This window comes from Calliphora vicina, chromosome 3 (assembly GCF_958450345.1).
Source record: "Calliphora vicina chromosome 3, idCalVici1.1, whole genome shotgun sequence".
Taxonomy (NCBI): Eukaryota; Metazoa; Arthropoda; class Insecta; order Diptera; family Calliphoridae; genus Calliphora; species Calliphora vicina.
This window is the reverse complement of record NC_088782.1, coordinates 27,997,960-28,022,085: the sequence shown is the minus strand read 5'-3', so window position 1 is coordinate 28,022,085 and position 24,126 is coordinate 27,997,960. Positions and strand designations below refer to the sequence as shown.

The 24,126-nt window shown below is 30.2% G+C and overlaps 2 protein-coding genes across 2 annotated transcripts; both read right to left on the bottom strand.

Annotated features, from left to right (window-relative positions):
* Window positions 1–4,731: 4,731 nt before the first annotated feature.
* LOC135955365 (uncharacterized) lies at window positions 4,732–6,552 on the bottom strand. Its single transcript, XM_065505717.1, has one exon. The coding sequence runs from the start codon at window positions 6,550–6,552 to the stop codon at window positions 4,732–4,734; it is 1,821 nt and encodes a 606-aa protein (XP_065361789.1).
* Window positions 6,553–10,706: 4,154 nt separating this feature from the next.
* Window positions 10,707–20,815, bottom strand: LOC135955114 (zinc finger protein 91-like). Its single transcript, XM_065505415.1, has 10 exons — window positions 20,602–20,815; window positions 20,234–20,537; window positions 18,219–18,294; window positions 18,110–18,163; window positions 18,002–18,055; window positions 17,767–17,928; window positions 17,660–17,707; window positions 16,575–17,583; window positions 15,957–16,487; window positions 10,707–12,282 (listed from the first exon to the last, which is right to left on the bottom strand). Exons 1-10 carry the CDS (start codon window positions 20,755–20,757, stop codon window positions 11,119–11,121), a joined length of 3,558 nt encoding a protein of 1,185 aa, XP_065361487.1. The 5' UTR covers window positions 20,758–20,815; the 3' UTR covers window positions 10,707–11,118.
* Window positions 20,816–24,126: the final 3,311 nt, after the last annotated feature.

The window sequence follows — 24,126 nt, the reverse complement described above, 5'->3', positions numbered from 1 at the left end:
TGTATTTTATTTAATTTAAATGATAAAAAAAGCAACCCAATAACAAACAACATCTCTAAAAAGAAATTGAAATTCAACAAACAATGCAAGCGGAATAAAAATCTACTCTAAATGCTTTCAACGCTTTAAGACAACAAACAAACAAATTAGATTAGAAAATATCTACTACTGAGAGATTAGGGACTCCTTTAAATGTATGTAAAAAATATCACCTACATATGTATATGTATTTATAATTGAAATTGTTTGTTTTTAATTAGTTTTAACACATACACACAAACATAAACAAGAAATGTTAATAATTTATAATAACATTTTCAATTATGAAACAACACAACAGAATCGTTGTCATACATATTCGCAACAAATGTTTTGGAAACACAGAAGAAAGCTGCAGATATTGATTTAAATATGAATGTATCTAATCTAAGTACATGTTATATACATACATTATTGAAATAGTAGGCGTTTTGAAAAAATTTCGATTTTATTTTCGCTGTGAGGCAGATTAATATTGTCTGTCTGTATCACAACAAATTAATATTCGCGAACATGTTGATAATGTATAAAATTTGATAATTTTCTCTCTTTTTTTAGTTCCAACTTTTTTCTTTTTCAAATAATGAAATTATTTTGATTGTTTTTAATAAAAAATGTTTATTTTTATCTTGTTTTTTGTTAGATTACAAATGAATTTAATTTATGTGAGAAAATATTAAAAACCTAATATTAATAATTAAATATGTAAACGATATATATTATTAATAAAACAAAATTTTAAAAATTAAATTTACACACCTTTACAAAGCTCATTTGCGAGAAAGCTCTTCATAACCTAGAAAATACATTTTGGATTAACATTAGTTTCAATTATTTATTCTTTGACCACTTTTAAACAATATATCTGCGCATTTTTTATGGTTTAATAATTTAAAAAAATAAATTGCGAAATTTTTGGAATTTGTTAACGACTACTTTAACTGTAATTTTAATATTTTTATTGGAGTTTTATAAGTCGTTTACCAATATTAATAGAACACAACTACCTCACTGCGGAATAACTGTATATCTTGTAATTGTTACTGAATTATCTCGGTTTAAATGAACTTTGACGACCTTTTTGCAAATAGGGGACATATTTTTACTTACATAACTTAATAAGTACTAGTATGTAAAATTAAAGTTTTTACATTACTTTTGGGTTCCTCAATTTAAAAGTAAATGTATCATATTCTTTAGAATTTTATCGTTCATACGCCAAGTGCTGATATTTTTTAGGTCATTTCATATTCGTTACAGAATAGAGGCGAATTACTTATAATAGACTCAAAAACCAACTCTTGCAACAATAAAATCATGTTAGTCAATCAGCCCAATTATGAATAAAAATTCCCCGGGAGTTCTTCCCCTTTTCTCATTTTTTATACCCTTCACCTTCGTGAGAAGGGTATATATAAGTTTGTCATTCCGTTTGTAATTTCTACATTTTTCATTTCCGACCCTATAAAGATATATATTCTGGATCCTTATAGATAGCGGAGTCGATTAAGCCATGCCCGTCTGTCTGTCTGTTGAAATCAATTTTCTGAAGACCCCAGATATCTTCGGGATCCAAATCTTCAATAATTCTATCAGACATGTGGATATCTAATGATAGATATGGATATCTAATGATAGATATTTCGAAGACATTTGCAACGACGTATATAAGTTTGACCTACAATGGGTCAAATTCGGAAAAAAATTTTGAACCCGAATTTTTTTTTTCTCCAAAAAAAAAAAATTAAAAAACAAAACAAAAATTTAAAATAACAATTAGAAAATTTTGAACCCGATTTTTTTTTCACCAAAAAAAAAAAAATAAAAAAACAAAACAAAAATTATAAAATTTAAAAAAAAAATTTAAAATAACAATTAGAAATTTTTTTTTCAAAAAATGAAAACTGGAAAAAAAATAAATATTGTTTACCTAAAAATATTTAAAATTTTTATTTTGAAGTATAATTTGGTGAAGGGTATATATGATTCGGCACATCCGAATATAGCACTCTTACTTGCTCCTATTCAAATTCAATGGGAAAAAAACTCCCGCGGAATTTTTTATTCATAATTGTATGTATCTTGTTATATCGGACATATGATTTGTTTTATTTTTGTTAGACAGAACGGTGTGTCGACTCTATGTATAATTCTCTATGGCCTTCACCATCAGTAGTAAGGGTATTCCGTTTGTAATTTCTACATTTTTCTTTTGCGACCTTCCTTTATCATTTTCCTCTTCCGAAAATCACTTTTTTTAATGATAATTCATATTTATTTATCTATATCTATCTATATATATAAAAATGAAATTGTCCATGTATGTAATGGCATCACATGACAACGGCTGGAGCGATTTGGATGATTTTTTTTTATTCGATTGGAAATTTTCAGGAGATGTTTTGAAAAGAAAAAAATCAGAAATTCCGGGTAAAACTCGGATTTTTTTTTTTTGGAGTACAGTCAACTGTAATAAAAAAGCTCCCTAAAGTATGCAGTACAAATTTAGATGTTTTATTTGCAAATAAATAAGAACAGTCCGGTTAATTTGTGTTGGGGAATCTTGAAGAACTAAAATTAGAAAATGCTACCGGGCGTGGTCAACTAGTTGTATATAAAAATGAAATGGTCCATGTATGTAATGGCATCACGTGAGAACGGCTGGAGCGATTTGGCTGATTGTTTTTGTATTCGATTCGAAATTTTCAGGAGTTGGTTTGCAAAGAAAAAAATCAAAAATTCCGTGTAAAACTCTGAATTTAGATATTTTATTTGCAAATAAATATGGAGAATCTAGAAGAACTAACATTAGTAAATGCTACCGGGAGAAGCCGGGGCGGTCAACTAGTTTTCCATAAAATTTAGTGCCTCTGCGTCACGAAGATATTTTTGAGGCAAGTTGGCATTATAATTCAATGCAAATATTTATACTATTTTATAAATATAAAGTAAAAGCATTAATTTTGCAACATCAAGTGATTATTTCTTCAGATTCCGTGTAACATATTAATTCAAAAAATATTTAATAATTCTGTATTTCTGATATTAATTTCACAGTGTTTTTTATGTTAAAACATACATAATTGAAGTTTTCGGTCATAGACAATAACTAGATATGTAACTGAGAGCCAAAAACCTAAGTCTGTTGTATTGCATGTATTTTGTTTTTGTTTCACCCGTATGTGTGAAAAGATAATAATTGATTCCTTTCTCCTTCCGTTCTATGCGTTTATTCTATGTTTTTGGTACAGAAATTGATTAAACATTTTAGAAAAACAAATAATTACAATGAAATATAAATTTTACTTTGAAAACTGAAAGTGGTTTTATTCCGAAAGAAATTTTTGTTTTACTTTTTCTGAAGAAGTGAAATACGGAATTAATTCCACTTTCGATCGGAATTAAATTCTGTGACAGGCCAGATAGAATACGGTATTCGGGACCTAGAATGTGATGGAAATCGAGCGATTTCAAGAAAATCTTTTGAACCAATGTCTTAGTTCCTAGCAATATCAAGCCCAGATAATAAATAATTTAATAGAATTTAGGCAAAAAAATTTGATACAAATTAGTTCATATGATTGTGTGTATTTCATACACAATACAGAATTCCCAGTGTGACTTAAATATCATATCTACCATTATAAAGGCCTCAGTTTCTTCTTTCTAAATCCTCAGAGAAACTTACTAAAATTGTCGCACTCGTAATCGAAATAAATTTCGAACGCTTATTATACCAAAAATCAATTTTTAGTGGAAAAAACTCAAATATCTTAAATCGTTAATGATTTCGTAAATACTACGATTTTAAGGAAAATAAAGTCTATCTGTTATCACTCATATTTTATACCTAAAATCTGCTATGCCTAAAATCTATTTTTAGTGTATTTTATAACAAAAATAAATTTTTGATATAAAAAAAAACTCAAATGTCTTAAATCGTTAATAACTTTGTACATACTGCGTTTTTAAGGAAAATAAGCTCCATCAGTGATCACTCGTATTTTATACCAAAAATCGATTTTTAGTATAAAAAACTCAAATATTATAAATCGTTAAAAACATCGTAAATACTACGATTTTAAAGAAAATTAGATCAATCTTTGATCGATTTTAAGGAAAATAAGCTTAATCTGTGTCACTTATATTTAAATCGTTCATAATTTTGTAAATACTGCGATTTTAAGGAAAATAAGCTCCATCTGTGATCACTCGTATTTTAAACCAATCGATTTTTAGTATAGAAAACTCAAATATCTTAAATCGTTAATAACATCGTAAATACTGTGATTTTAAGGAAAATAAGCTCTATCTGTGATCACTTAAATAAATTGTTAATAACATTGTACATATATCCTTTGTGTCAACGGCAACATACCTGGGTATGTTTGTGTCAACGGCAACATACCTGGGTATGTTTTGCCTTTTCAAGGATCTACTTGAAATTTCGTGATATTCTAGCCAAAACTGTTTTACGTAATAGTCCCAAGTTTGGTTAGAATTGGATCATCCGTTTGAAAGATAAAGCCCATTTACAAAGTTGCACCCTTACGTCAACAGCATACATACCTAGGCATTTATAGTAAAACGCATGCAAACATAATTGTAAAGTATGTATAATTTATTTTGAGTTAATTTTTGTAATTATTTCATTATTATTATATAATTATTTGTAATTAAAATTATTGAAATTCAAATACATCTATTGCATTGCGGCAAGTCTTTGGAATGCTCTACGCACACTGGTTCGTTGCATAATGTACATGCTTTACGAGTAGGGCGTCGTTTCGAGCAGATGTAGCAATTCCCCTTTACTTTCAGACGGCCCGTACTATCACGTACCTCCGCTTCATGTGCTTCAGCATCCACAACTCTGATGGGCCCACCTTTTATGGCTTCCAAGGCGTTGCGCGTTGAAAAAACTCTAGATATTCTGCTGTTATTCGCCCTTCTCTCCATTTCTGGCTTGCATAGTTGCTCGCTTAGCTGATGGAGAAACATCCTACGGCTTCTTGTAGATGCCTTCAGTTGAGTGTTGTTGTCAACGTATATTACGTATGCAGCAAACGCAGCAACGTCCACAATATTATAAAAGAAAGCCAAAGGCCATCTATTTGTGCGCCGCCTAGTACTAAATTCGGACAAGCACCTGTCCATGTTATCAACGCCGCCTTTGGTTTTGTTGTAGTCCAATATAAGCAATGGCTTCTTCTTGGGACCGGCCGTTTCTGTTGTATAATGATTAGTGGACAACATTACAACTGCCTTGTTTTTCTTAGGCACGTACGAGCACATCGTAACGTGATTATAGAACCCAAACATTGATGATTCAACCTCACGTCGTTTGGGGTTGGCAAATGCTGCTGGCACGAATGTACGCCTTTTGTTGCAAGTACCCAATATAGATAAATTGTTGTAAATCATTAAAGATTTTGCCAAGTTGTAGCTGGTGAAAAATTTGTCACATACAATATTTCTTCCACTTCCACCAAAAAGGTTGACACATAAATCCTTTACTACTCTTTCGCCAACGTTGCTTTCACGTTCACCAGACAGTGCCATTCCTGTATAAAGTTGTCCCTGTAATGGATAGGACGAAATGGAGTCGCACACCCACCACACCTTTATCCCATATTTGGCAGGTTTTGATGGTATGTATTGCGTGAAGCCAGTTCCACCACGATAAGCATACAATTGTTTATCTATGGTGATGTTGGCTCCCGCCACGTAATTTCTACGAAGACAGCTGTTTAGCATCAAAAACACGTCCGATATTGCTGCTGCTTTGTCAGTTTGTTTGCGTTGCTGGCGTGTGTTTCCATTATCAAAACGTATGAAGCGGCTAATTTCCCAAAATCGTCGCACGCTCATTGCAGCACGATATAATGGATGTGATGTAGTTTTCCACAAATCTTTCGTATGCATGTAACCACAATGTGTAACGCCACTTAGCAAAAGTAGGCCCAAATATGCATCAAATTCACTTTTTGTTATGAGAATCCATGATCTCGGTTCTCTTGTTGGATGTTTTGCATTGTCATTATCATAGAATTGCATTGCCTTTCGATTTGATTCACGAATAATTATGTCGCATATTTCGTCTGACATTATCAATTGGAACGTTTCAGCAATGGTCAAACCTTGCGTTGCCCGTACTGGTCCAGATTTTACACTTCTTAGAATGTTGTGCGTACGGAATGTTACAGGTTGTGGTTGTATTGAAGACCAAACATTACCATCTCTGGCAGTAAAACATTCGCCAGTTTCAATTGGTGCACCTTCAAGTTCTTCATCAGAATCACTGTTGTCCTCGGGGTCATATTCTGGTAAGATGGGTTGTTCAACGTCTGAGTCATCACCAACAATATCACCTAATGCCTCTTCACCCACTATTGAATCGTGGTCACTTATTTCTTCTCGGCTTTCTTCAAGCGTCTGACGAATATATGCTTGTTGTTCTTCGTACGAAAGTGTGCTTAGTTGTCGTGAAGTAAGCCATTCACCATCTGCCATTTCACTTTTTTTTTTCTTTACACAAAATAAACAGAAACGTCTTTTCACTTCGAATCACAAATGTAAACAAAATTTGCTGACGAAATACAAAGCATAGAGTAACAAAGAGACGAGACGTAATTGTCATGAAATTTCTGCATAAATACATGTTTCTACCATATACATGTTTCTGCTAAATACATGGATGCAACCACTTTTTTCAACAAACAATGACTAAATGTAAGGGTAAAACTGGTTATCATAAAATGTTTGAACCTTTTGTCTATTTCTAACAAAATAAAAAATATAATGAAAAAAATTCCAACAAACGAGTTAGATATTACCATTTTTATGCTGACATGCCATTCCCCATAAAAAAAACGTATTTACATACCCAGGTATGTTGCTGTTAACGTGTGTAAAACAGTTCTGCTGTTAACATAAAGGTTAATAACATTAGTAGTGTTCGCGTACTTGATAATTTGTACAAATTATCACTGGAAGTTACTGGATTCTGTTCGTTTACTTTTAAAAACTTGTAACGAGAGAGCAAAAGAGTGTTAAAAGTGACAGTTCATAGATAGATAACATGATATTTTTTACTGGACATTTTTTGTCCAGTAAAAAATATCAACATAAAAATATGTTTAAAACATATGGTTGCAAATATAAACAAAACTAAAAAGTTGAAAATTAATACAATTTACAAGTTTGCAAAGTAAATATGTAAAATAACACAATACAAACGTTTTTAAATCAATTAATAATAGACAACTTAGTTTTACAAATTGTTGTTCGCGTACTTTTTTTTGTAATTTTTCAGATTGAGAGTAATTTATTTTTACTCTCTAAATTAAAGTTACTGGATATTTTTTACTGGAAAGTACGCGAACACACCTATTTTAAATACTGTGATTCGATGTTTGATATAAAAAACTCAAATATCTTAAATCGTTAATAACTTTGTAATTACTACGATTTTAAGGAAAATAAGCTCAGTCTGAGATCAATTGTCTTTTATATCAAAAATCGATTTTTAATATAAAAAACTCAAATATCTTAAATCGTTAATAACTTTATAAAAAAATCGATTTTTAGTACAAAAAAACTTAAATATCTTAAACCGTTATATACAAAGTTATTATATACTGCGATTATAAGAAAAATAAGCTCAATCGGTAATTACTTGTATTTTATACCAAAAATCGGTCTTATATGGGCAATTCCATATCATCGTACTGACTTTTGTACGCAAAAATAAGAGCATCTGAAAAATAATTTAGTCCTTATGTTCCATTCAGAGGGTACTATATGTTAAAATAATAAAAAATTCTTTCGAAACATTGTTGTCCAAAATATCGAGCGAAATAAGGGTATATCGTACGTGACATAAAACGGAAGTCATTTTGAGATACATGTAGAAATATGCGAAAATTTTCGAATCGTGAGAGGCATTATGTTTTCTTTTAATTTCTTACATTAAACGAAATATTTTTCTTTATAATCCGTCATATTTAAATAAAAACAATCTTTGGATGATTTTATAATAAATAAAATTTAATATCGTACGTGACATACCGTACGTAAACAATATATATTCTGTAAATATACATATGTATACAATAACTAAAAAATTAATAGAAAATATACATTCGGTTTCAATAACCAATTTTATAATAGCAAATAAACAATCAGAGTCAAATTCATTTCACACTATATGCTAATTGGCAGCTTAGTTTTAACCGCAATTTTAGCCTAAAACTAATTAAATTAAAAAATTAAATATAGTCAGTTGAAACTATTATTTTTGCCAATAAAATGTTGTAATAAGCTCTAAATACTTACACATAGTAATATTTTAGTGTTTTCTCCTATTCAAATCATCTTGAAAAAAAGTTTCAAGGGCTCGTGGAATTGCCCATATGGGAGCTATGACTAATTATGAACCTATTAGACGACATGAATTCAGTATATATAAAACTTATTTGGTATATATAAAAACATTTACGACCAATATAAAACCATTAAAACCGATTTCAGCTAGTTTCAATAGTCTTCGTCCTAGGGCCGAAAAAAATGTATGTGACAAAAAAATTTCACCAATTATAGATAATAGTTTGCGAGTAATGATAATTTACTTCTGATGAAATTTACAGAAATCAAATATTTTATAAAATAACAAAATAGTTTTAGCAGCATGCCACTCCCACAAGCCAATATTTTTATCTAATTTGTTGGCTACCTTAGTTTCAATATGTTGAATGGCATTAAAAAATTGGACTTTTGGCCGGTGAATTTAAGTTCTGAGCCACCGTGTGTTGTAGTGTCATGTCAAAAGCTATCGATGGCACAATATCGGCCTACCCTAACGTACATAATACATACATATATAGTAACAAGATTTATCATTTCAAAAAAGTTTGGTTTTTTAGTATCAAAAATTCATTAAATGCATCGAAAACATTTTTTTTTCATTGCAATTTCGATTTATAAGAGATTTCGTTATTGAAAGATTTTGTAACTTCATACACATTTATCGCTCAGCAGTTCTAGTTGACTATACAACTGAACTAGTGATTTTCATATCATTTAGGTTGAAAACAGGTTGTATATATAGCTATGTGACTAGTTATTTTAACATGTCCATTGACCCTTTTGGATTACTTAGAGACAAATGCACTAAACAATTAACGTTTAAAGTCACAACACTATAGATTACTTAGGAACACTTAAGTGACAACAGACTTTACGCTTTACGTTACCAGGGATGTATAAAGCAAACAATTCGCACTTGATCAACAAGAGGGTATTATCTCAAAATTTTTAAAATTTCACTTTTTTCAAGAAATCAACTAACAACATCAATATCTATCTACTGTACAAATTTCAACGTATTCCGATTACTCCTTCATCTCGAAAACAACATTTGAGACCATTTTCGTGATAACGTAGTGACTACTTTTATACAACAAAAAGGTATTATTTTAAGTTAATACAAAAGTTGAAGTAGAAATGCATCGTATATTTTCATAAAAAAGATATTATTTTGAGTTGAGCCTTTATTCTTGTTAAAAATAATCAAATTGTTTTATTTATATTTGGTTGTATTTTGAGTTGATACTGTTTTGTTGATAAAATTGGTTTTACTTTATGATTTTAATTCGAAATGTGACTCTTTTTATAATAAAATTTTTCACATTTTTTTGCAATAATTGGAAAAATTTAAAAGAAAAACAATGTAATTATATTTTTAAACAGAATTTACATACTATGATGTATTCAGATTTTCAAATTCTCTTAAAATGTAACCGCAAACAGTTTTTATCCTCTACTGAAAATTTAATAATTTTGGGTTAATACCCTCTTGTTGATAAAGTGCGAATTGTCTTCTCTCTAAGATCCAAGATATAAAAATTGGAGTCAGCACATAACCCAGTAACACGAAGTCTGGTTATGTGTTAACTAATAGTTATACTGACAGTTTTTATACAAAATTATTGTTAACCGACAGCATAACTATTAGTTAACGTATAACCAGACTACGTGTTAATAGGGGTAAGGGATACATTTACTACTTTCTTAGCTGCTGGCTTATTACGACATGAATATTATTATACCCTTCACCTTCGTGAGAAGTGTATATATAAATTTGTCATTCCGTTTGTAATTTCCACAATATAATTTTCCAATCCTATAAACTATATATATTCTGGATCCTTATAGATAGTGGAGTCGATTAAGCCATGTATGTCTGTCTGTTGAAATCAATTTTCTGAAGACCCCAGATATCTTCGGGATCCAAATCTTCAATAATTCTGTCGTACATGTTTTCGAGAAGTTTCCTATTTAAAATCAGCAAAATCGGTCCACAAATGGCTGAGATATGAGCTAGTTTCTTACTTGTCAGTTAAGTCATTAATATATGGATATCTAATGATAGACATTTCAAAGACCTTTGCAACGACGTATATAAGACCATAGTTGGACCTACAATGGTTAAAAATCGGAATAAATATTTTTTAACCCGGATTTTTTTTCACCAAAAAAATTTAAAAAACAAAAAATTTTTTTTAAAATTTAAAAAAAAAATTAAATTCATAATAAAATTTTTTTTTTAAAATATGTATTTTGAAGAATAATTTGGTGAAGGGTATATAAGATTCGGCACAGCCAAATATATTACTTGTTTTTTTATTTATTTATATATTTAAAAATTCATATTACATAGAAAATATTAAGGTTGGATTCTACTTTACAGCACGATCAAAATATTGATGATTTTAAAAGGCAAGTCGCAAGATAGATGATTTAAGATTATGGCTTTAAACAAGTATTATATTTAATATATTCATCGTTTTCTCAGAGGAACAATTATAATTTTAAAACTTTAACTATTTAATTCCTGACATAATTTAAAGAGTCCTAACCTGGGAACACTGTTGTATATTTCTTGGACTTTGTTAATTATTTTATATTTCTGCACAAAAATATAAGTGCATATTTTTGAATTTTTAGGTCATATTTTGATTTTTTAAAGCATATTTTAGGCGCATATTTTCCAATAATAAATGCATGAAAATCCGCCCCCTAGTGATGACCCATTGCAACACGATGTCGTCTCAGATAAACAGGCAATACGAAAGATTTACCGCAAATGTCACACCTAGAAAGATTCTCGCCTGTATGATTACGCAAATGTAGTCTCAGATAATCCGAATGCGCAAATGTTCTCTGACAAAACTTGCACTTGTAGGGACGTTCGCCGGTGTGTATGCGGTTATGAATAGTTAATTTATAGTTTTGCGGAAATCCTTTACCGCATACCGTACATTTGAAGGGCCGTTCACCAGTGTGTGTTCGTCGATGTTTATTTAAATCGGTTTTACATACGAAGGCACTTTCGCAAAAATCACACTTGAAGGGTCTCTCACCCGTGTGCAATCTAAGGTGTAATGTTAGACTTGAATTGGGCGACAAGTATATTCCACAAATGGGACATAACGATTTATTTCTCCCGCTTGATCTGGGCTCTTCGGAAACATTTGAATTGGAAATGTTGACTGACGTTGAAAACAATTTGTTGTGACCTGTACTGTCACAATGTTTTTTCAGATAGCTGGAACATACAAAACTTTTACCGCAAATATCACACTTGAAGGGTCTATCGCCAGTATGATAACGCAAATGGAGTTTCAGATAGGACGAATTGTTAAATGATTTCTGACAAATTGTGCACTGGTAAGGACGTTCGCCAGTGTGCAGACGCGTGTGTTCTCGTAATAAGTATTGTCGTGCAAATCCTTTATCGCAATGTAGACACTTGAAGGGACGTTTGCCAGTGTGTGTGACTTGGTGATTCTTTAACTCGATATTGCGTAAAAAGGACTTTTTGCAAATATCACATTTGAACGGTTTCACACCCCTGTGCTTCATCATGTGTACCTTAAGGACTGAACCTTTTTTGAAGTACACCCCACAAATTGTACATGTCTCTCCTTTTGTTATTCTTGATGGTCTGCTAACTTTTGCATCGTCGTTATTTGATGATGACTCCATAGTATTGATCTCGATTGGCGCAGACTGATTATAAATCGCTACATCCGTTGCTTTTCCCCATTCTTTGGGAGTATGAAATATAGCTTGATGATTATCTAGATTCTCTTGCCACATAAATTTAAAATGGCACTGATCACATTCGTAAATCTTTTCATCATTAAAACACTGCGTATCTTTATGATAATCTAAAAATTCCTAAAAAGAAAAAATAAAAAAATAAAAAATTTAATTTTAAAATTTTTACAAAATGTGCACATAACTCTTTTGTGCATATACCTCGCTTTATGAGAAGTTAATACAATATGTGTGTAATGTATATAATTTTCTACATTGACATTAAGTTCATTTTTGCATATCAGTAACTATTTTCGAGATTCATTGTGATCATTTCGCATAACTCCTGCAATTAAAGCGATAGTTGCACGTCCCATTATTCGTTAAAACAGCTTTTATGCCAAAATCCCTTTCTTATGCCATAAACGATTTAATTAATTTTTGATCAAAAACGGGCATTAGTTAAATTATTTCTTATTTCTTTTCATATAATCATATAACACATAGCTCTATTTGTTAATGCTTAAACCAATAAGTTAAGTTTCATAATGTTCTGATATGAGTGTGTTAATCTAAAGTCGATGGAATGTAACTAACATTTTGACTAACAATATAAACTACATATTGGTCTTGTTTCATTGACGTATATTTCTCCAAATTTTAGTTTATATAAACATTTTATTTATTTTTTTTATTTATTATTTATTCATTCATGTAATATAGAACCAAAAAGGCCATACAAAAATTCATATTACATAGAAAATAACCTGAGCAAAAAATGCACTAATATTATACATTAAAAATAAGTAAATAATAATACAATGTTCCCTAAACGGCTCCCCAGCCATAACCAAACTAATATAATCATCGATACAAAAGCAATTAATAAGAAATAACCAGTCCAAATTAGTGGTTCATGGTAATAATTGAAACAATAATAACCAAAAACAGCAGATTACTTAATAAAAGCATAATAGTAAACTAAAACAAATATGCATATTACAAAGTTATGAACTATTTAACTGTAAAAAATTAAGTAATTTATGCTTAAAAACATTATTAGTATGAGAAAAGATTCTCAATTCATTTGGTAGATTATTCCAGCAGCGTGCAATTCTTACAAAAAAAGATCTCTCATAGAATGAATAAACAATTCTATGCATTATAATCTGCGGATTGCGGGTAGAACGACTGAATGTAAAGCTTCTATATAATGGTGCAGGCTTGTGAGGTTTCATTATTTTATAAAAAAATAGCAACGAACGAACCTTTACAAAAATAGTAAAGGGGCATCCGAGAAATAAGGAAACAAAACCAGAAATATGCTCATATCTCCTAACATTATACACGAACAATCGTGTTGACAATACAATTTAACTTGGCAATATTAGTAGTAAGTGTACCCGAAATAACTTCCAGGCAATAAAATATTTGAGGCATTAACAGTGAATAAGCCAGCTTAAACCTTACATGAAATGGCAAATATAAATTAGTGGAAAAAATTCTACGTAGGGTCATCAAGATTCTAACAAGAATACGATCAATATGGCAATCAAAATTTAATTTATTGTCAAGTAAAATATCAATATTGGTTAACAAACTCCACTCGTACAACATTAACAACAATATTAAAATCAACAACGAATCGATCCGAAGGTCCAACTGACATTGCTTTGGTTTTTGCATAATTAATAGTTAAACTGTTTTCATTAGTCCAATCAGATACATATACACATAAGACTGAAATTAATGTTATTCTCCAGAACATAGTCACGATCACATTTAAAAAGTAAAATCACATCATCTGCGTATAAAAATGACTTACACATAGAAGAATTTACTTTAGAAGGTAGATCATTTATATACAATATAAACAGGATCGGGCCAAGAACTGATCCCTGAGGAACACCAGAACTTAAAGAAAGTAAGTTTGAACTAAGAAACAAACTGCCTTATATCCTTAAGATATGACAATATTAGTCTACAACTCGATTTAGAGAATGCAAATTGTTCACTGAGCTTATTAATCATTAAACATTAATTGAGACAATCAAAAGCCTTAGAAATATCCAAGGATACAAGAACATTACGTTTATCATCATTCACAATAGATCTAATAGATTCAGTAAGATTCAAAAGTAACGACGAAGTATTAAAACCCCTACGACTCATAACTTCTAGAACCTCGTCTTCATTCACACAACGAAAAGAAAACGAATTTTCCTTAAACAAGGAGCTATCAATGTCAACAGGCACTCCAGAACCAGAACTACCAATGTTAGCAAAATAATTATTTAAGTCATCAACATTTAAATCATGATACGATTCACCATCATCCAAAGTTCCAGAGTACTTGAGCAATTTCCACATATTCGTATTATTAAGCTCCCTAAACAATGAGGAATAATAGCTAATTCTTTCTTTACAAATAATTGCTTAGCCTTATTTTGGTATTGGTAAAAAAATTCTCCATTTACTAGGTGACATATTAATTTTGTAATCAGAAAAAGCTAATTCCCTTATTGACCTAGCCAACACAACATTTCTTTATTTCATCAAACTATTCTCATTATGTTGTACCTTCTTTCTAACAATAGGTACAAACGATAGTAAATTATTAAGCAAATGATAAATATTGGAGCAAATCTGATCCACGTTGTTAGAATTAAAAATAAGTGACGAGTCAAAAGCAGCCAAAAAAGTAAGCAAATTATCCCAATTAATATTATTGTAATTATAATACTCAATAACTTCTTCAACATTGAGTAACTTAAAGTTGAAGGAGGCACATATCAACGCGTGGTGCGAAATTGCAGGACATTGAAACTGATTAGAAGAAGTAAGTATTAAGCTATCACTTACTACATATGTTGGGAATAATTCCTCATGTTTATTATTTTAATTTTATTTTTTTTTCTATTTTAAAAATTAATTTAAAAAGTGATATTTTTAGAGCTAGTTTCTGGGATAAAGATAATCTACATTCTTCGTTTAAACCTAAATTAAACTAAAAATTGTGTTTCTCACTTATTGTTTATATGATATATAATCTAGGTTTAACTGAGCATCATTGATGAGTTAAACTGAGCATCATCAATGATGCTCAGTTATTTTGAGGAATAAACATGTGATTTGGCTGAAAAGTATGGCAATGCTAACAAAATTAATCCACTAACGAAAAACACAATCATTGGTTAAATCCCGGCAAAATATGTTTCAGGTTTAATATAACAGCGTGTTAAGCTAAGTTTAACTGACAAGTAAGAAACTAGCTCTTAGACACTTTTTAACCCTCCGTTAGTCGCAATCATTTTCAATTAAGATTAGTCGCAATGTATCAAATAGATATCAATAAAGAAGAAGCCGCGTTTGAAAATAATCTCTTCACTTTTTATTTCGTAAACATACAAACAATATTAAATTCAAAGTAGTTAATAGAAAAATTCAGTAAAAATATACTTTTTATAAAAAAATAGCTTCAAAATTAGGGCATTTAAAAAAATTTACAATAAAAAAAATTGTTGCTGTATTAACCAGATCAATTGCGACTAACGGAGGGTTAATTACTTTTTTTATTTAATTTAATTGCAGAAATTTACCCCTAGCAACGAGGGGGAGGGGTATGGTCACGTCGGGATATTGTTTTTTATTAGCTGAATGATGAGACTTAACATTCATACCAACATTTTTCAGATATTCCACCTTTTTTACATATAAATTTTTTTTGAAAAGTTTGATTTTTACTGTTTAAAAAATCGAAGAACGGAGCGAAATGAATTAAAACAAGTAAACATGTTATATTCGTATTTACTTACCTGTGAGACTGTTCTAAATATACAACGTTCACACTTTAGCTGTAGCAATTCATAATTATGCATAGATCGCTGATGTTGAGCTATTTGATATTTTCGCATAAACGACTTACTGCACATGCAACAGCTGTAGGGATATAAAGTCTGTATATTGTCTCCTTTATGTTCATCCGCTTCTTGCTCATCTTCTAATTCTGTTTCAGAATCTAGATCTAAATGCAATTCGAATCCTTTTTGATTTGTAATTGAGTAATTCGCCAGTGAATGTGAATTAGCGCACGATGTATGTGGATTTGTAGGTGAAAAATGTTCACTTAATTTTGCCATAGTTTCAAATGTTAGGCCACATAGTTTACATTTAATTGTTTTGTTACCGTTTGGCCACCATGTAGAATTTACTATACTTTCAACAGTCTTGACATCAGCTGGTGTTACACTGTGTCGACCTAAGTGCTCTTTAACATCTTCAACACTAAAGAAAGTTTTTGGGCACAGGAGACAGTAATAAATTTGAACATCGGTTGTCATGTGATTCTAGAGTGAAAACGCATTATTAACCTTAAGTAATTTTATTTTCGTATAGTTATTAAAATTAATAAATATGTATGTAGATGATTTTACCTGTATTTCTTTGTGTTTCAATAGATTATTTGCGGTCCTGCAATTACTATGTGTCACTAAATGCTCTTGATATTCTGCATTTTCCTCGAATTCCAGTTCGCATATGTTACATTTTAGTTTATCTTTAGGAATAGTGGGCCAGTTCTGCGGTGTTTTTTTTGTGGCACACTTGTGTTTTTCCAAATTTTCCGGCCAAACAAACTTGGCCGGGCAACTTGAACAAGGTAAAACTTTATTTTTATTTCGGCAATGCGTTTTTCTGTGATCTTCGTACATTTTTATTGAAATAAATTCCAATTTGCATCGTCTACATTTCAAAGGGATGTCTTCTTTGTTATGACATTCTTTTAAATGGGAGAAAACTTGGTATTTATACAAGAAATCTTCAAAACACAATTCACACTTGTATTTGCCAACACGCTCTGCTGTTTCTTCTAGCAAATCTTCTGCTTCTGTATCACTAACAGACATTTCATAAAAATGTTCATTTAACACTTTGTAATATTTGAACCAATCTTCCTCACGAATATCATTGCATATACTTTCCTTGAGAACATCCAAATCAATCATTTCTGGAAATAAATGCTGGACAATATTACTGTCCAAGTCTAAGCCACGAAGAGAGTTTACATCCCTGTGATTTTCCAAGTGCTGACGAAGTTCTTTAGTTGTTGTAAATGTTGTATCACACAATTTACATTCGACCAGATACCAAGCTGCAGGCTTGCTGTATAAACGATCTCCAAATAATCGTTGTATATGCTTAGAGTTTGAGCCGAGTGATTCACTTGGATGTATACGTTTAAGATGTATTTCTAAGTCGTTTTTGCAGTTAAAATGTTGATCACAAAATCCACAAGGATATATGGTTTCATGTGAGTGTATTGCAAAAATATGCCGACGACAATTCCTTCGTAACGTAAATGTTTTTTTACATATAGGACATACGAAACGATTGTTGACTTTTTCGATTAGATATTCTGACAATTCTGTTAGTGGGATTAGTTGTCTATACGAAAATAAAATTAGTTAAATGCATATGTAGATATATAGTTTAGTTTTCTCAAATGTATTACTTAACGAACCTATAAGCTGACTCATAATCATAATCACTTTCATTGGATGACGAGGAGCTGAAAAAAATTCAATTTAGAATTAACATGTATTTCTATTATCCTAACCATTATCTAACCTATCTTTATTTTGGCTAGAGTGTGAGGCTTTTATATGTCGACGACAATCTTTTTGAAACTTAAATGATGTCTTACATACGACACATTGAAAATGATTGTTCACTTTCTTGATTAGCGCATAGTCTGAATCTTTCTCAAATGTAGTTTGTTCGCTCGGTTGGCTATAAGTAAATTAAATAATATTTAAAGTACAGCTTAATATTTTTAGTTAGTGTGTTTTTTGCATTATTCAACCTTTTTGAAATATTGTTTTTAGACAAGTTATCACTTTCATCGGACGATGAGGAGCTGAAATAAAATTCAAATTATAATTATAGAATTTGTATAAAATCATTATAATACCTGAATTTATTTTCGTCATCGTTTGAACTTTGATTATTTTGTTCAGTTAGTGATCTATTAATAAAAAAAATGTTTTATTTTAGACAATAGTATTGTAGTTAAAAAATACCTTTGGATTTCTTCCATTTGCACTGACATTGAATTTTTACCCTCATCACTCGTTTCTATAAAAGGGTCATGACCGTCTGAAAATACAAAACTGTTAATCTTGATTGTAATTATATGTATGTATATTAGCAAAAATCTGTACACCTATTTCAACCAGAGCTTCAAACTAATTAATTAAATAGAAATTCATTTCATAAAATCATTCCCGACAAAACGAATTCTTTAGCTTCATTCAATGGCTTTATTTGAATATAATTCATTCATTGTTGAATTATGTAACTCAAAATGTAATTCAATTGCCCCCATAAGCTATCATATCGTTCTCTGGTTTATTGGGATAACTTATAAACATTACGGTCTTTTTTCATTCTCCGTTAAGATATAAAATTTAATTTGATTTTGAAAATTTTAATTATTTCGATAAATAACTGTACTTATTTTTAGGCGAATTCTATTGCGTTTTTATTAAATTGTTGTTTTTATTTTATTTATTTTAATAAATTAAACTAAAAATACAGATTCACCCCGTGAAAAAAAATAAGGACACTTCATGTTATCTTCAAAATAGTAATAAAAAATAAATTCAAAATAGATTTGTAATACTTTCAGTTCTAATATGGCTAATATTTTGTTGATGCGCCATTGTTGCTTAAAACTGTTTGGCATCGTCTGGGCATAGAATCGACAAGTTTTTGACAGGCTGTTACCGGTATATCATTCCACGCATCCTGAATTAATTCCCAGAGCTCATCGCAATTTGAAGGACACTTTCCTCTGATTGATGTTTTGATTATATTCCACAAATTCTCAATCGGATTTAGATCTGGAGACTGTGCGGGCCAGTCTAATAAATTGATTTTGTTGTTCTCAAACCACTTCTCAGTGTGTTTGGGGTCATTATCCTGTTGGAATACCCATCGAAGTGGCATATTTTCTTCGGCATACAATTCTGGAGGATTAAGATAAAATCCGTTGCTTTCATAATACCCTGTATACGATATAGTGGCCCAATGCCATAGTAGGAAAATGATCCCCAAACAACGATATTAACACCACCATGCTTCACCGCCTTGAGAGTGTACACGTGGTCGTATGCTGTATTAATTGGTATTATTACAGTATGAAGACCTCGATCTGAATTAAATAAATTAATTTTCGTCTCATCCGACCAACGAATATTTCGCCATTTCTCTTGAGACTAGCCAGAGTGGAATTCAGCAAATTTTAACCTTTGTTGCACGTTATTTTTAGACAAAATTGGTACTTTTCTAGCACTGCGAGCTTTAAGGTTGTCTTTGATAAGTGATTTCCGAATTGTTAATGAGTCGATGTTAATGTTCTAATCATTTTTTATTTGGTTAGACGAAATAAGTGGATTCTTTTTAACACATCGAACGATCTTTCGTTTTACTGCAGGTGTAACTTTCGGTTTTCTACCACGTGTTTCTTTAGTAGGAATCCATTTGACTGCATTTTCAACCATGGTTTTTGAAATTCCGAGCAACATTGAAATTTTTCTATAAGAATTTCCGGCTTCACGCAACTTTTTGATATTTTGCCGTACTGCTGGGCACAATGCTTAGATTTTCCCATTTTTCTCCAATTGGCTTAAACAAAATAAATTATTTTCATGTTCGAATTTAAATTAGAACACTCTTCTTAACTTTTATACACAAAATAATAACTTTTACAATATGTTTATTTTCAAATTGATGCGCTGTCCTTATTATTTTGCACAGCTTAAAACAACCGCTCAAGAGTAATAAAAATAAAATTGCAGTAAAAATATATTTTTATCAAAAAAGCATAAAACTTAGGAAATTTTTTAAAAAATAGGGAAACACATGTTTGCTTGTATAAACGATCAAAGATCAGTTGCGAATAACGAAGGGTTAAAATTGTTAAAAGCATTGCTATTAATTAATTTCCTGAACATTTTCATAGGATTCGGTTTATTTTCTTAAATAAAAGGACAATTAAGTTAGTAGTTCTTTTCATTTATCATAAATTATTTACCTGTATTTTCCAATTTTTGCAGTTTATTATTCTCACAGTAAACAATGTCGTATGGAACAATCTGCGTTTCTTCCACTTTAATTTCCGGAATTACCATCTCCAACGGCAAAACATTAGCAGACTCTGCCAGACAATCAGTAAAATTGTCAATTTCATTTGAAACCCCATTCTCACATCTTCCCAATAATTGAGAGTATTTTTTATTCACATTTTGTATCTGCAGTATAAAATCATAGAAACTTATAATTTTATCCAAACATTTACAGCACACAGTCCTTGGTAGTAGTAGCTCATCCTCGATAGCCTATTGGGAAAAATATGAACGATTTTATGACTGTATATGTACTATTATATTATCGTTTATGTACCTGAAACTGTGCAATTTCCTTTAATAAATCACGCCAGGTTTTTGAGTTGCTGCATTCAGCTGTAAGGGAATAAACTGATTGTCCTGGATCAAAGCATGTACGACATTTATATTGAATTCCATTTATAAGACACTCATTATTAATATAATTGCTCATTTTATGGAATTATTTATTTACTTTTCCTTCAATGAAAAATGTCTAATTTGTGGTAAAAATTGTTTGTAATTTTTATGATAAATTAATGCACAAGGCGAATTCATACAAGGTGGTGTCAGTTCTACAAAAACAACGATTGGTCTTAACCAATGTCAAAAAACCAAAATGAAAAATTAAACAAATAAGTATTTAAACTTAATATAGTGTAGATAATTGAATAGTGAGGGCTTTAATTATTTATGTAAACAATAAATTTTTTGTTAATAAGCTTAGTAAATGTAGATATTTAAATATAAAAAAAGGTTTGGCAGTTGTTAGAACCAAAAAGCGAAAACAAAATTATCAGCTGTTTGACTGACTCCACCTTGTATAAATTCGCCTTGTTAATGCAATAGAGTTGTGAAAACATTGAGTTCTGGGTATTCCATACCATGATACCATCAGTGATGCCAGATTTTTTCAGAAATTCCTACGCATCAGCCATGAGTGAGTGAATGAATGAGTCAGGCCTTGTATTTTTAAATATATGTATAGATTTTTAAAAAAGGCCCAAAAAGTCGATCGTACGTATACTTTAGTAACTGTGTGTATATATATGAATTCGCCTTGCTTCCGACCATAGACAAAAACAGAAACGAAAAATTAAAAAATGTGTATTAAATGTTAAAATAGTATAGATAATTAAATATGTATTTTGTTAATAAACATAGAATATGTATGTATATATTGAAATATAAAAACAAGCTTTGACAGACGCTAGAACCAAACAAGCGAAAAAAAGTATTTGGTGATCCAAACACCAAATATTTTAAAATTTTTGTATTTTTTTATTTCTTTAATATATTTTCAACATAAATCCAATTTTTTCATTTAACAATTAGCGGGACAATCCCACTAACTACGCTGCCCTACGTGATAGCAAAAATCACTAGTTCGGGACAGTCACCAAGAACTGCTGGGATGTGTAATATTTTTGTTTGATTTTATTTCCAATTTCCTCTTTATATTTCTCTATTCCTCCTACATTTATGAGTGGGACTGTTGTTTTCTAAAAATTTAAATTTGTTTCTTTTTTGGTACGAGGATTTAGTATTTAGGAAACAATACACAATACGAGAAAATTAGGGAAAATACTAAACCAGGTAGTTGATTAGAATCTGTTAAACATCTGTCAATTTGACATGTGTTTGTTGTTGCAAAAATACCGCATACCCAAAAAAAAAAACACCAGGCAGATATTGACAACACATACCACCAGTATCCTTTTAAAAACCAAATGCCTGTTTTTGTACATACATATTGTTGTTAAAATGTATCTACCTCTTTTGATGTATCCTGCGATATACTAAATATACAATTTTTAGAAAATACTAGTTAAATTAAGCGATATACATACAAACATATACATGCAAACATATATATTAAATATTTAAAAAATGTAAAACAATAACAAAAACGGTATTTTCATTTTGAAATTATTATGTGAACAATATGAAATGGAACGAACCGCATAAGAGATAATTCAGTGGCATCTTTATATGTTTACTTTCTAACAGTGGCAACACTTGCTTTATTTCCCGTGCAGTGCTACCACTGACGATATAACCACGTTTGGTGTCAGCAGTTTTTATGCTTACACGAGCAAATCCATTTGTTATATGAAATTTATTAGTTGCTTGATGGGGGGTCATCAAACAAAGTAAATGCCATAAAAATACACGGATATGTGTGCAATTTGTTCGCTTACAGCCAAATCTGCTCATGATGAGATTCACTTGTAATTACATATGTATATCGTGTGTATTTTTTCCTTATATTATGACAACAGCTTGTATTTAATTTTGTTTTTGATAGCACTCTTAATTATTAGCATACAAACGTTAATAATTTTCTGAACAATATGGGCATCATTGTATAGTGCTTCAGTGCTATCTTTCATTTGATATATAATATCGCTCATTTGCTGCAACAACGTAATAATTAAAAAAAAACTAAATTTCAAGTTAATAGCACCATTGCATAGAAAATAAGTTGTTTTAATAACTGACAATGTCTTGTGAACTAGCTTCTAAAATTACACATAGGATCGCCATACAAGCACTTTGTCCTAATTTCATAACCTATTGTCTATTACTTTCAATAACGTATTATTTTAGTTGTGCGTTGCCGCTTGTGCGTTCAACATCGTTAAATTATCAAGAAAAGTGACATATTTTCTTGTTTATTTTCCTTAATAAAAATTAAAAAAAATATAACGGTTTCAAAATTAAAAATGTGTCTTCTGAAAAATTAAATTAAAGATATGACGACGTTACAGCATATAAGTGATATGTTAAATATTATTAATATTGTGAACCAAAAACTACCAGAGCAGAAAATCCCTGCGCCCGGCCCAAAACCGGTAATACGGAAAATGTGAATTTTTACAGTAAAAAAATTATGAAAATTGTTTGTTCCAATTTGGGGCATCTAAAATTAATATAGTTAAAACACTATTATGAAGCATTTGTAATTTAGGTATCATCCATGTGTAATTTACAATTCATTTACTGGCAACACTGTTCTCGTGTCTGACGTCGAATCACAGACGTATTTCGTTCATTAAACAATTCTCCCAATTTTTGCAATTAAAAAGAATTTATTGTGCAAATCGTTAACTTGTTTAAGTTAAGCTCCAAAGTGATTACAAATTAATAAAATATTCATCAAATAACAGAAATAATCAAAGAAAATATTATAAAGTAAATGAAAGAAAAATTAAAAAAATTATAATTGAAAAAAAAAAAATTGCATTGTCGGTGTTTTGCTTGCTGCCTGCAACTTACAACAAAGGTGTCGTCTCTTTCTACCGTAAAGCGTAAGCGCATGCAATTGACAGTTAACGGCTGATGAGAGTGGGAAAGAAAATATAAACGAATTATTAGAAAAAAAGTAGTAAATACCAGACACGGGTTTCATTGATACAAAGTGGAATTAAAACGTGGATAATAGTTTTTTTTTGTGAAATATTTTTGACAAGTGGCTGTTTATCAATTTGTGAATGATGAAAAAAGAACAATCGCCTTTTCAAGATTTGTATTGATAGTAAACGATTGTAAGAAAGTAAAATTAAATATTTCGAAACAAACTAAAAATAAAATTAATAAATATTAAAACCGCTGCTGTATTAATAACACAAAACATTTCATCTAATAAACATAATTATTCAATATTGTGTTTTCTTTTGTTTTTATGAAGTGAAGTGACAAATTATTGTTGGCGTTAGTTTTACCAAGCTATTGCAAATATAAAAAAAAACAAATTACATATTGTATGTTTTAAAACAGCTAATAAAAAATTAAAAATAAATAAAATTAAACTATAAAATAT

Excerpts from the sequence above, each read along its gene's own strand:
- LOC135955114 (XM_065505415.1), bottom strand. The coding sequence starts at position 20,757 with ATGAGCAATTATATTAATAATGAGTGTCTTATAAATGGAATTCAATAT. Across the intron at positions 18,164-18,218 it reads CAAATGGAAGAAATCCAAAG|ATCACTAACTGAACAAAATA; the intron begins GTATTTTTTAAC and ends TTTTATTAATAG. Across the intron at positions 17,708-17,766 it reads TCTAGCCAAAATAAAGATAG|CTCCTCGTCATCCAATGAAA; the intron begins GTTAGATAATGG and ends AATTTTTTTCAG.
- LOC135955365 (XM_065505717.1), bottom strand. The coding sequence starts at position 6,552 with ATGGCAGATGGTGAATGGCTTACTTCACGACAACTAAGCACACTTTCG.